Below are 13,246 nucleotides of genomic sequence, written 5' to 3'. Positions count from 1 at the left end.
GTTAATATTTTATAAATTTTAGTAGTTAAAATTAAAAAATATATTTTATGTAAAATTATAATTATGAATTCCTTTTGAGTTTCTTTTTTAATTATGATAATACTTTTTAGTATTAAAATTTTACTAATAGATATTATTTTTATTAATGTTATAAAATATTTACGTAACCAAAAAGATATACTCTCTCCGTTTCAAAATATGTTTTGGAGAAGTTTTTTGTTTCATACTATAGGATGTTTTCAAATTTCAATGCAACTTTTAGATTAGTTTATATTTTGTATTATCCAGTATTGTTTATGATTTGTTGAAAACTTCTTAATCTGTTTGCTTTAGTTAAAACATCTTATATTTTGAAACGGATGAGTAATATTTTAATTTTTAATATTATTAAATATTTATGAATTACTTATGGGTATCCAAAAATTAAAAATATGACGATGCGAATCAATTATATTTACTTTGTGAGTTTGGCGGAATGAATTGATGGATGTCAAAAATATATATAATCTACTGCGAAATAGATTGCGGGTTGGAGCTACATGAGAAAATCAAAATGAAATAAAAAAATGTAGTTTGCAAAGTTCGAACTTATACAATTGTGAACTAAAATATCAACTTAATCACTAAACCAATATAAACTTGTTAACTTTAAAAATTAATATATAGTATATGGTAGATTTGATTTAAGGTACATAATAGGACTTCAATTATATAAAACACTAGATTTTAACCCGCGGTATACTGCGTGAATACAATTTTTATTATTATTTATATTTTCTATTGTATTTGTTTTGAATGTTTTGTAAATAGAGGAATAACTAGTTTGCGGCTAAATGTTTATATTAACTTTTTAATTCGCAATATAATTCATGACCATTTGTTTGTTATATTTAGTTTGTTTTGTTTAGTGTTTGAGATTCTATTTTGATTTTTAATTATTATAACAAAACTAAGAGATCTAAATACATAATAATTCATTTATAAGCTATGATTAAGTCACGTTTTTCCTAATGATTTAATTATTTTACGCAATCTTAGTTAAATCAACTTAATTTTATATGTCAAATATTCTAATACTAATAGTGTTGACAAATGATAAAATAAGGATTTAATCTGTATTACACAAATTTAATAATATTTTATTAATTCCAACATGTCCTCTTTATAACACATCTACTATATAACCATATTATTTAGTATTTTAAACTTTTTTAATTTTACATATTCGTAATATTTTAAAATTTTATTATATATATATTAATTATAATATTTAAATAAATGTGAATCGAAGTTCTTCTTACGTTAAGAATCAAAACTCACCGGTTTTGGAAAACAAAATAGAAATCAAATTATTGTTTTCCTGGTTTGCAAATAATTCAGAGATAAAATATTTTCAATACACAATAGAATAAAGGTATGGTTGAATATATCATAGTTTTGTTTCCGTATTGGGTTTTAGAATGCATATAGACAAATTTTAAAATATTTATCGTGTATTTCCAATTTCCTTATTTGATTTTCTAAGACTTTTTCTTATTTTTAATGTAAAGCACAATTTGAGTAAAAATAATAATAATAATGTAAAAGCACAATTTTTTAACCGGTGAGATTCAGAGAGCCCATATAAAGACACTGGGCTCTTTCGTTCGGCCCATACTTTACTCATGAGATACCATACCATATATTTGCTCTTGGTCTAATAATCTTGCATCTTCAACATTATTGCTGGAGCTTCTGTTCAGAAAAACTACCTGTAGATCCCTAGCTTTTAGAATATCTAGATAGAAGTTTATATATCTGAAGAACAAGTTTCTACTAGTTATAGATTCAAAACAACTAATCGAACACAAATTTTCCATGGCAAGTGTTACAGCAAGTTTCAGTCCATTGTAGACTACCTTTAAACTTCATTGTTTTATAACAGTAGAGTTCATACAAGAGAACTTCCAAGTTATTCATAAAAAGCGAAAAAGAGCATCTCAACTCAAAACATCATCGCCAAGCAGAGAATGCCAAAAGTCAACACAGATCCTATTCAGTTGTCTCAGCAAGCTGAGGAGCTTCACTTTGTCTCAAGCTTTCAAGAACAGAGATCCTTCTATCCAGAGAGTCATGAAAAGACTTTGCCTGTAGAAAACAGAGATCATATCTACCGTTAACGACAGAAAAAAAAGCTGCTCTGGATATTAACAAATGATAATGGTTATGCCCCTTAACTCAACCAATTACTCACATAACCAAATGTTTGGCAATTTTTCTCATGTTAAAACTTTGGCACCTCAGCATATAACGAATAGGTAGGTATCCTTTAAAATTTAAAGCTACAGAAAGAAAAATGCTGCTATGGATATGCTTCAAATCAACCAGTAGTATTCAGCACTACCAAATGTTCGAAGCAATTTGGCATCTCAAGATTCACATTAAAAACTAATTATCAAGCATGTTTTTGTAATAATGCAAATGCAGTATAACGAGTAGGTATCCAATAATCCTACAAGTTAAAATGATAATACTGCTATGGATATTCACATTTCACTATGATGAGTTGATGCTTTCAACTCGACCAATACTCAACATTACCAAATGTTTGAAGATGTTCTCATCTTAGCAATTTTGGCAACTCAAGAATCACAAAACCTAATTCTAAGGCATGTTTTCAAAAATGTAGTACAACATTAACGAATAATGTGGCTAAGCATTTCCATGGTCCAAAGACCAACCCGCACCACTAGCTGAAATTGACAACACAACCAGAAACCCTAATTCCTAAAAATGAACATCAAAAACTCAGTGATTCCTTCATCCAAATTAGTCAAAACAGGTTGCATACGAACCAGAATCTCAGAGATGACAATAGAACCCTAGAGAATGCATTACGTAATTCCAAAAATTTCTCAACTCTTTGTCCAACACAAATCAACAACTATGCTAACGAAAATGTATCGATTCAGAAATTGGGAAACAACATCTACGGTGAAATAGCTTGTTACCAAGCAACAATCGAATGAAATGGATCCGATACAAGAATAAAAATGTTCGAATCGATTCGCTAACCTGCTGAGAAATCGATTCGTGAGCGACCTTGTAATCCTTGTAGAGAACAGAGAGTCCGATAAAAGACGCAGTAGCAGCTCCGGCGAAGAACGAAGCCAATCTTACCCTCAACACGTACCCCATCCTTCTTCTTCTTCGTTCTCTCTTCTCAAATCTCTCCGATTCTACGAATTTTTTTTTTTTTTCTTTTTGCTTTAGAGAAGAAGACCAAACCGCGCACCAAACCGACGCCGTTTCTGTGAATAGCTTTGGAGACCAGTGCGCTGATCAAAACCAACGTCGTTGTGATACACATTGACCTCTTGGTACCAAGTCAATGGGCCGTAAATAGCTTGGTTCAATAGGCCCAAAAGAACCAAGAACACGATCTTCTTCACTCCGAGTCCGAGGAGTAGGAGGAAAAAATAGCGAAATGATTGATTGATTCTGTAAATTCCGAAGTTTCGAGTCGTCGTCTTGAGCTCTTCGTCTCTTCAGCGTCAAACATTACAACCATTACCGTTCCTTTCTTCATCCTTTCGATTCGTGAATCTTCTAGGGTTTTGTTATTTATTCATCATCTCTGTCTACGCTTCTTTTATCTAGAATCTTTCTAGGGTTTACTCACTTTTCCGATAAACCCTAGTTTTAGTGAGTCTTCGTTTAGTAATGGAGACCGCTTCGAGCGTAGCTTCGACTCGTGGCGGTTCCCTTCAGAATCCGCCGCCTACTCCGTCAAGGAAAGAGTGGCGCGCCGTTTCTGATTCTCATAACGTTGGAAACACCACTGACTATGTATATATCATCACTCTGTAACTTTTAATTTGAGGAAATTTTTGATTTTTATGGTTACCCAACTTCACATTTTGATTGCCCTTTTTGTAGGATTTGGAACAGTTGAAGCTAAATCAGACAGATGAGAGAACCATATACGAGGTTAATTACTTCTGTTCTTGCAATTTTACTTAATTTGTGTTGGTTAATTGGAGAGTGGGAAGATGATATTTTTCTTGTAGTGTAGAATGGAAGAGAGCCAGTTGATTTGGATTACTATTCGATTACTATGGATGGTGAGCTGTTGCAGCAGCAAATTCATAACATTTCGAAGCAGAAAGGGGAACTACAGCAGATGGAGATTGAGCTTCGAGCCCAGATGATAGCAATGGACATCAAGAGGAACTTTGAGTCTCAATCCACAGAGTATGCTAATGCTGCTGCTAGAATGCAGGTTCGGTTATTTTATTCTTGATTGTTTATAATCCATTTCATCGAGCACATTGTGGTTGCGAGGAAGATAAAGGATTGTTTTTTGAACTTTTAGGAGCAACTTCATGACAAGGAGAGATCCATTCGGGAGATGGAGAGAATGATAGAAGAGAAGGACAGAGAGCTTCATGCGATTAAACTGGATAACGAAGCGGTCTGTTGGTTTATATTGTATACTTATCTATTTATAAGATATAAGTTACAATAATCTGAATGAGGTATCTAAGTTGTTCTTGTACTTCTGCTAGGCCTGGGCCAAAGAGGGTCTCCTAAGAGAACAAAACAAAGAACTTGCCACTCTCAGGTGCTTTTAATTCTTGAAAATCTTTAGTCTTTGCTATTGTCTTATGTGTTTTCCTTTTACCTCTGTTAGAAATCTTTTAGTACTTATATGTAGCAGGCCACTTCTTTTGTTTTTTGATATGCAGAAGAGAGCGTGAGCACTCTGAAGCTGAGAGGTCTCAAAGTATACATAAATTATCTGAACTGCAGGAGCATATTCAAGAGAAAGAGAGCCAGCTCAATGAATTGAAGGAACAAGTTAGTGTTCCCATGTTTTTATGACACGATAAAATCTGTTAAATCATTTCATGGTTATGGATCTTTGAGTTATATCTCATTGTTCTATTAAAACTTTACTACACTAAAACAATGTTCTCATTTATAATGGCTTGTAGCATAGGATTGCTCAAGAAACTATCTTGTACAAAGATGAGCAACTGAGAGACGCACAAGGTTGGATTGCCCGTGCACAAGAGATGGATGCTTTACAATCTTCTACAAATCACTCGTTGCAGGCTGAATTGCGGGAACGTACTGAGCAGTATAACCATCTCTGGCATGGTTGTCAAAGACAGGTTTGGTTACCTGAATACCTTCAAATTTCTAATTGTTTTGCTGCTCGAGACTTTCCTACTCTTATCCTTTGTTGCTCCTTTCCATTGGTTTCAGTTTATGGAGATGGAGAGATTGCATTCGCATACAGTGCAACAGCTTCAGCTTGAGCTTGCCAATGTAAGGGAAGGAGGGCTCACCAAAACAAGTTCCAATGGTGCCTCCCAGATTATCGACAGCTCAGACAGTGCAAATGTTAGTGCCCATTCAAATGGAAAAAACACAGATAACATATCATCTTTTACTTCAAGTGATGATAGGCCTACCCACCAGGTACATGTATGTTTTTGTTGATTCTCATCAGCAATTTCCTTTCGTTTAACTTCTTATGTTGCCCCTACAAGATGGTTGCCTATCTGCAATACAATGTTCGCGTCTGTTGAGATGAATCTAAACATTTGCATTCTTCAGTTGGGCTCATCAGTCGGTAAATTTTAGGTGTTAGATGTTAGAAGTTTAATATGTCCATCTGCCCAAAAAGTATTATGCTGGAAATCAAGATGGTCCGTACAGAAGTTAGGGGAACTTGTATTCGGAAATATATGTCTCATCCCTTGTCCACTCAATATTATGCTGGGTGGTAGGAATTTTAGTTTGTGTCATGTTGCACATCATAGACTATCTTTTGTTGGGTCTGTTAGCTAGCGTTTTTGATTGCTTGTGGTTTTGGCAATCAAACACTGCAAAGATCCTATTCAATCTGTAACTGCCTTTTCGCTTGTGATTATGTGTAGAACAACCGAGTTGATGGTGTATCAGCTTCTCATCTTGGGATGCATGGGTATTCTCAAGCGGGTCAAATGAATCCTCTGCACTCTTTTATCATGCATCAACAAGAGATGCCTCAGCTTGTTCAGCCTCAGGGACCTTCACCTCATGTTGTACAATCAGTGTTGCTGCAGCAAAAGGTAAGAGCTGTAGAATGCATCTTTTGTTTCATTTTGTTACAGTTAGTGAACATTGTCTTTCATGCTTCTTTTCCAGGCTGTACCACATAGTTCACAGATGCCAGTGCAGAATCATGTGCAGCCATCTCAAGGTGTTCATGGCTTGATAAATTCTGATGCGAAGAGTGATTACCAAGTGCCTACCAATGGACAGTCCCTTGGTCAAGGGTATGGAGTTGTTCAAGAAGCACAATACGGATCTTCTACACCAGCGTCCTCTGTGAATGAACAGGTTGGTGATGTTCTTTTTTCACATGTGGTTATACATCTTCCATATGGTACAATCTTAAAAGTACTCCTTAACAGGCAGTTAAATCTGGCAATGGACCCAATCACTTAGAGAATAGCTTTCAAGACATTTCTTCACAGTTCCGTGATGCCCTAAGGATAGACACCAATGCCCTAAATCAGAGACTTGAGGTATGCAATGCACGGATTATTTGGCAGATTCTATTGGCTTGTGGAGCCTAGTTAGGGTGGCAATATGGGGAATGTTCTGAATGTGTCTTTTCTCTGTAGGAGGCTAATGGTCAGGTTTCACCTGGTGAACATAATGGTGCTGGATCCATCATCCCTGAAACTCTAGTCTCATCCGGGAAAGCTGAGAGGAACTTAGAGAGTGCTCTTCTTGATGAACGGTCGCTTCTGACATGCATCCTCCGTACTATACCAGCTGGTGGGAGAATCAGAATCAGTTCAACGGTAAGATAAGAACAAATTAATTGTAACCAGAATGTGAGTGAACAATTGAATTTGAAATTGGGCATTTGTATAATGTCTGTTTCTCTTGTTCAATACAGCTTCCAAACCGTTTGGGCAAAATGCTAGCACCTCTGCACTGGCATGATTACCGTAAAAAGTACGGGAAGCTGGACGATTTTGTTGCTAGCCACCTCGAGGTATGTCTTATCCCAGAATTCCCAAACAATTTATGTGTTCTTCTCAAAGCTTTAAAGTTCTAAACTGGTTTTTGCTGCAGTTATTTGTGATAGAGGACGACTACATCCAAGTTAGAGATGGTGCACAGAAAATGGTAGCAGCTTCAGCAGCAGCAGCCAAAGTGGCAGCAGCAGCTGCAGCGTCGTCAACTCCAAACTCCATCTATGTGGCTATGACTCCTATGGCTCAGACTCAAGGGTTAAAGAAGAATGACAAAACAGTTCAAAGAGGTAGGCAGAGCTCTGATTACATGGTGAAGCAATAAGGGGAAGCTTCAAATGCAAGAAAGCTCTTGTTATCCTTATCAAGTCAAGCAAGTGATTACTCTCAGAAATATTAAAAGGCATAGAAAAGTGAATTTGCCATTATCTCTCATCTTTTTATTGTTTTCGTTTTTCGGTGTATGCAGTCTCAACAATCATTAAAGCTAAAAAAAAAAAATTCGTTCGATTTTATTTCCAAAGTGTCTTGTTAATTCACCATCTAAACTTCTTAATGTTGACCTTCTAAAAACCAGATAAGTACTAGTATTTTCACTTTTTTTCTCTACACTAAAAAAAACACTAAATAAAGAAGGGAGATTTACTTAGATTACGTAATATTACTAGAATCTACAAAAAAAGATTTTATTACTAGAATATTTCGAGTATTTTCAAAATACTTGTTTTATGTTATCGGAAAAAACGTAATTACAAAAATGTCATTGCCACGTCAGAAATTGCTTGGAACAGGGAGAGTAATGCGTGTTGTACTCTTTTTCCTTTACCATGGTTTTGTCTCAATGGATTTTTCCTTACCAGCACCCCCAAGCGCATTACAGAGATCCTTCCTAGCACGGTTATGTCATCTAAGGGGGAGTGTTGTAAAACACTTGGAGTGGATCTTCCATAACCGGTCCATACACGGCCCATGTACGTTCAAGACAATAAGGCCCATCGGCCACCTCTTTTGTGCTTAGTCGGTTTAGTCCTAATGTATTAAGGCCTTGTCCTTCACTATATATATGTATGATTATCGAACATAATGAATAATAAGACAAGAGAAAAGCTCTTTCGATTTCTCTAGTTTACAACAACGTTATATAAATTGAAAAAACAAAGTTAATCATAAAATTATTTTTTAAAGAATAACCATAAATTAATTATTATTATTTTTAATTATTTATGGTAGTAAAAAGAGTCTTCTTTAAACCTAAGTGCACTGCGTTAGGTCGAAGCAAAGCCCAACGAAATTACCAAATTCAAGTTCCAAATTCATCAAATCACGATCTACAGCTCCGGCAGCATCTATAGTATTGCAGGTTCTTCTTCTTACTTAGCCCTTATTGTTTTCCTATAAATTTTTCATAAGACCTTCCAAAGCCCTAAGTTGTCTCCATGTGGTTCGTTGTCTCTCTTCCTCAATGTTGATGTTTCAGTTTTGACCTGCGGTTTCAATTTTTGTAAGCAGATTTGGTTGTTCTGAAGAAAAAAGTAGTGTTCTACTCTACAGAAGAAAAGAAAAGACATGGTTGGGAGAGAGAAAGCAAAACAGGCTTGCTTCAAAGGGTTAAGTCAGAGATTGAAGGAAGATATGATAAACGAGTTACCCGATCCTTTGATCTGTCACATACTTTCTCATCTTCCTCCAAAGGACAGTGTTAAGACAAGCGTTTTAACCAAAAGATGGAGAAGCCTATGGCACTTGGTTCTTAGTTTGGAATTGGTATGTTGGAACGACCGTGACTTCAATGGCTTAATGAGTTTTGGTGACAGCTTTTTTAATTCCAATAGGGTTTCGTACATACACAAGTTCAAGTTAACGATTAACAAAAAAGTCCCTTTTGGGTAGCTGAAGTCTCGCAACTTAGGTGATGGATTGATGCTGCGGTTAAGCGTAAGATCAAACATCTAGATCTTAATTTTCATGGAACGCTCCCATAAGCCTTTATACCTGTGAGACACTGGTATCATTAAAACTCTATCTGGTGGAATTGCCTAAATCCGAGTTTGTTTCCTTACTTGTTTGAAGACTATGCATTTGAAATCTATTTGGTACCACAACGTGGCCAATTTCGAGAGAATTGTCTCATCCTGCCCTGTTCTGGAGGAGCTAGAGATTAAGGGACGTGTTCGGTATGATGCAACAGTCTTTCGGGTGCTCTCTAGGGCATTGAAGAAAATAAGTATAGAATCAATGTTTTCTCTGTGTGATTCTGGTTCAGGAATTGTGATTGATGCTCCTCAACTACACTTTTTGAACATTGATGGTAACTTGCCAGAAAGCTTTATGATAACCAATATGGATTCCAATGCCAAGTTAGTTCTCCGCATTCCTTCATGGTGTGAAGCAAGTAATCTTTCATCACAGAGAAGTAGATTGCATAGTTTTCTCCCCCTGATTTCAAAAGTCAAGGATATGAGTATACATCAAGAAACACTCCAGGTATCTATATATGTCAATTCCGGTACTGGACATGTACCATATGACAATATTTCTGACCCATATACATTTTTCGTTATGTTTTTTAGCTCATCTGTGAATACACGAAACTAGAACTGTTGCCTCAGTTTTGTTACATGTCCCGCCTGGACGTAACTCTTGAATCTTCCCATTTGAAATGGTTACCAAGCTTTCTTGAGAGCTTCCCAAACTTGAAATCCCTCACCATGGTGATGATCTTCTAAACCCTATATGTTTTTTTTTCCATCTCTATGAAGATTTCGTTTTAACTTTACATCGTGTTTTAATCATCTCTTTTATCTTCAGGTATCCTATGATGATTCTGAGGAGCGGATCATGAATCATTTCAGTTTTTCACATGTGCCTCAGTGTTTGCTATCGTCTCTCGAGTTTGTTGATTTAAAAGTGCGAATCTGGGGACTTGCTGCAGAAATGGAGCTAGTTAGGCACTTTCTAGAAAATTCGGCAAATCTCAAGAAACTCGCTCTACCTTTGCATTATGATGCGTTTCAGATTCAAGATGACTTCGTCAAGAAACTCCTCAAAATTCCAAGACTCTCTACCGAATGTGAAGTCGTCTTTCTTTGATTGTTAAAAAGTAGAGACAAAATTGTGAGAAATTTTGTTTGAAAGTTCAACAATCAACGTTTATGGATTCTAATGCAATGGTAGATATCTCTCTTCCCTTTGGCTTGGACGAGATTAATGATCGAGCATTTCATCGAGGACATTTACATTTTTCATCCTTAAAGTTTCTTTAAGTTTGGTTATGTCCCGCTGCCTTTCTTCGGAAATAAAGCTAGTAAGGTGAACTTGGGAAATCGTGGAGAAACTCATTCTAGCTGTAACAAAAATCAATTTTTATTTGTTATATGTTTGAGAGTATTGCAATGATTTTCCTGCAGGTAGGTTGAGTATATAAAGAACGAAAGATGAATCTAAAACTGTTTTAGTGATGAACGAATGATATAAATATTTTTTTTTACAAAAACTGATATTAGTAATGCTGACGCTGAGATTAATCTTTAAAGCTGTACTCACTTTTTCAAAATTAGACGTATATATTTTGGACAAAGTACGGTCTTAATTTGTTGTTTCGACGAACAATTATGGTCTTAATAATATATATGTGAAAATGTTGACGGAAAAAGGTAACATGTTAACTAATAAAACCATGGACATGAACTAGATCTGATTCAAATAAATATTGTTGAACATTTTGGTCGATAATTACTAGGCTTTTGTTTTGAGCCACATGCAAATATTTCACAAGAAAAATTAGAAGATACATTTCTTTTTGCATGTGTTAGCGGACATACAAATTTAAAACCAGGTTTTACTTTTTAGTATCTGTGTTTCCGGTTTGGTCCAATCGGACTTTTGATTGTTTCTTGGTCCAAACGGAGATAAAAAAACAGCACGGCGTTTGTAGTAAGTGATAAAAAATGGTACGGCGTTTGTGACAAAGGTACACGAATCCTCTTCCAAGTGGACAAAGAGCCCTTATTAATTCACAATGATCTTAACTCTTAAGGCACCACCTACTTAGATCGACTGTGCCTATCTACTGCTACATGACTCTGGAGGAAGACGAATAGGTAATTAACTCAAAACTGTTGTCTTCTTCTTTTCATACTTTTCCTTGATTTCTAGGTCATCTTCAGAAACCTTGAAAAGTGAAAACCCTAAACCTAGCAAACATGTAATTTTAGTTCTTCTAACGATATCTGTTTTGAGTCTCTCCCGCGAATAGTGATATATGTATGGCCTTTTCATGTGGTGCAAGTTGAAATTTTGTAACATTTCTTAACCACTCATTTTTTTTTTTTTTTTGGTATTAAATTTGATTAGTTTGAAGAAATTGAAATGGTGGGTAGAAAGAAAAGGACCCAAAATTGTGACAAAGTGTCCCATGAGGAGGACGAAGATAGGATAAGCCAGTTACCGGAGTCTTTGATATCTGAAATACTTTATCATCTCTCTACCAAAGATGCTGTCACAACAAGTGTTTTATCTACCAAATGGAGATATCTTTGGCAATGGGTTCCTGGATTGGACGTGGAGTTCAACACATTCTCGAATATCAATGCGTTTATGAGTTTCGCTGAAAGGTTTTTCTATTCCAACAGGGGATCATGGATACGCAAACTCCGGTTAAATATCAGTGATCCTTTTGGTAAGTGTGATCTCAACTCATGGATTGATGTTTTCACTACACGTAGGATTCAGCATCTTGCTGTTGACTACATTCCCACTAGTGAGATACCCTTGAGCATATATACCTGCAAGACACTGGTACACTTGCAACTTGTTCGGGCCGCCTTGGCTGAAGCCGAGTTTGTCTCCTTTCCTTGTCTGAAGATCATGCATTTAGAAGATGTTATATATCCCAATGAGACCATGTTGGAGAAGCTTATCTCAGGCTCTCCAGTTCTGGAAGATTTATTGATCAGCAGACCATATCCGTGGTATGACAAGGCAAAGGTTTTACAGGTGCGCTCTCATAGGCTAAAGAGAATCGATATCGATGGGTCGACTGAAGTTGTGATTAATGCACCTTTACTCCTGTGTTTGAGGACTATGATTTACTTAACAAAGAACTTTAAGATCATCAGTTTGGGTTTCCCTACCAAACTGGATATTGATGTCGTCTTTAGCAAGAAGAAGACATGCTGTAAAGGCTTGATTCACGATATCCTCACCGATATTTCAAGGGTCAGGGACCTAGTTATTAATAATGTTATTTTGAAGGTATACATCTCAACCTTTGAAGATATATTAGAATATTCAAAGTTTCTCACCAAGAAAATTCCTCTTTTTACTTGTTTACTTTTGTTACCAGGATATCTTGCTATACTCCAACTCGGGGCAGTTGTTTCAGTTTCGTGACCTATCCCGCTTGAATGCTGGATTTGCTAAATCTGATCTTGAAATGTTACCAACAATTCTTGAGAGCTGCCCAAGACTAGAATCTTTCACATTGGTAACGATTCACGCATAATATATGTGAAAATATGTTATGTATCTCGCCACTAAATGCTTTTCTTCTGTTTTTCCAGGAATTGGTCAAGGACCCATCCATGTGTGGTAAGATGAAGAAAGAACCAAATGTGATGTTTTCAGCAGTGCCTCAATGTTTGGTATCATCGCTCAAGTTTGTAGAATTGAAACGTTCCATCCCAAGGTATGAAGGAGAAATGAAGCTAATAAGATACTTCCTGAAGAATTCAACAATCCTAGAGAAATTAAAGCTCAATGTTTACTACACTAAAAAGGAAAAGTGTGACTTCTTTACAGAACTCGTTTCAATGACAAGATGCTCTAGCGCTTGTAAAGTCCTTGTTCTTTAAGTACTTAAAAGATATTGCTGAACACTTTCGTTTAAGGTTAATCTTTTGGGATTTGAGAGACATGTAAAATTTGCAGTTAAGTGCTTATCACCAGTGACCAGTTTTATTTCGAATTTGATATCAATGTACTACCTATTCAACAACTAATTATCTACATGTTCTTCTTCTCAAGCACGTACTAATTAATCATATATTAAAAGTATAGAGAAGCAATGCCATAATTTTGATTCTAATACCAACTTAGATTATTATTAAAGTTCAGGGAAATGATTATACATCAAGTCGCTTTCAAGGTTTCTATATGTCAATTATCAATAAACTCAACTGAACTGTAAAGCAAGATAAAGCCATTCATATCTATATTTTCCGTCTATC

General features: G+C 35.7%; 4 protein-coding genes across 5 annotated transcripts; 3 read left to right on the top strand and 1 right to left on the bottom strand.

Moving 5' to 3' along the window:
* Positions 1-1,837: 1,837 nt before the first annotated feature.
* On the bottom strand, positions 1,838-3,189 carry LOC104725887 (uncharacterized). Its single transcript, XM_019233155.2, has 2 exons — positions 3,055-3,189; positions 1,838-2,127 (listed from the first exon to the last, which is right to left on the bottom strand). The coding sequence occupies exons 1-2, from the start codon at positions 3,175-3,177 to the stop codon at positions 2,032-2,034; spliced, it is 219 nt and encodes a 72-aa protein (XP_019088700.1). The 5' UTR covers positions 3,178-3,189; the 3' UTR covers positions 1,838-2,031.
* A 121-nt stretch (positions 3,190-3,310) lies between these two features.
* On the top strand, positions 3,311-7,534 carry LOC104725886 (uncharacterized). 2 transcript variants are annotated; one of them, XM_010444637.2, is made up of 14 exons: positions 3,311-3,828; positions 3,919-3,969; positions 4,055-4,261; positions 4,355-4,453; positions 4,548-4,603; positions 4,728-4,839; positions 4,977-5,156; positions 5,251-5,466; positions 5,928-6,101; positions 6,178-6,372; positions 6,447-6,560; positions 6,660-6,842; positions 6,941-7,039; positions 7,120-7,534. In XM_010444637.2, the coding sequence occupies exons 1-14, from the start codon at positions 3,703-3,705 to the stop codon at positions 7,342-7,344; spliced, it is 2,037 nt and encodes a 678-aa protein (XP_010442939.2). In that variant the 5' UTR covers positions 3,311-3,702; the 3' UTR covers positions 7,345-7,534. The 2 variants fall into 2 exon arrangements, with proteins under 2 accessions (XP_010442939.2, XP_010442938.2); XM_010444636.2 differs by having other exon boundaries at positions 3,351-3,828; positions 5,251-5,472.
* A 747-nt stretch (positions 7,535-8,281) lies between these two features.
* Positions 8,282-10,229, top strand: LOC104728857 (putative FBD-associated F-box protein At5g53635). The gene is made up of 4 exons (XM_010447787.2): positions 8,282-8,379; positions 8,529-9,503; positions 9,590-9,730; positions 9,828-10,229. Exons 2-4 carry the CDS (start codon positions 9,093-9,095, stop codon positions 10,107-10,109), a joined length of 834 nt encoding a protein of 277 aa, XP_010446089.2. The 5' UTR covers positions 8,282-8,379; positions 8,529-9,092; the 3' UTR covers positions 10,110-10,229.
* Positions 10,230-11,035: 806 nt separating this feature from the next.
* Positions 11,036-12,964, top strand: LOC104725884 (F-box/FBD/LRR-repeat protein At1g51370-like). The gene is made up of 4 exons (XM_010444635.3): positions 11,036-11,119; positions 11,373-12,272; positions 12,364-12,504; positions 12,581-12,964. Exons 2-4 carry the CDS (start codon positions 11,388-11,390, stop codon positions 12,869-12,871), a joined length of 1,317 nt encoding a protein of 438 aa, XP_010442937.1. The 5' UTR covers positions 11,036-11,119; positions 11,373-11,387; the 3' UTR covers positions 12,872-12,964.
* The last annotated feature ends 282 nt before the right edge of the window (positions 12,965-13,246 follow it).

This window comes from Camelina sativa, chromosome 11 (assembly GCF_030686135.1).
Source record: "Camelina sativa cultivar CO46 ecotype springtype chromosome 11, ASM3068613v1".
Classification (NCBI taxonomy): domain Eukaryota; kingdom Viridiplantae; phylum Streptophyta; class Magnoliopsida; order Brassicales; family Brassicaceae; genus Camelina; species Camelina sativa.
The sequence above is the reverse complement of the archived record's forward strand: the minus strand, read 5'-3'. Positions and strand labels throughout refer to the sequence as shown.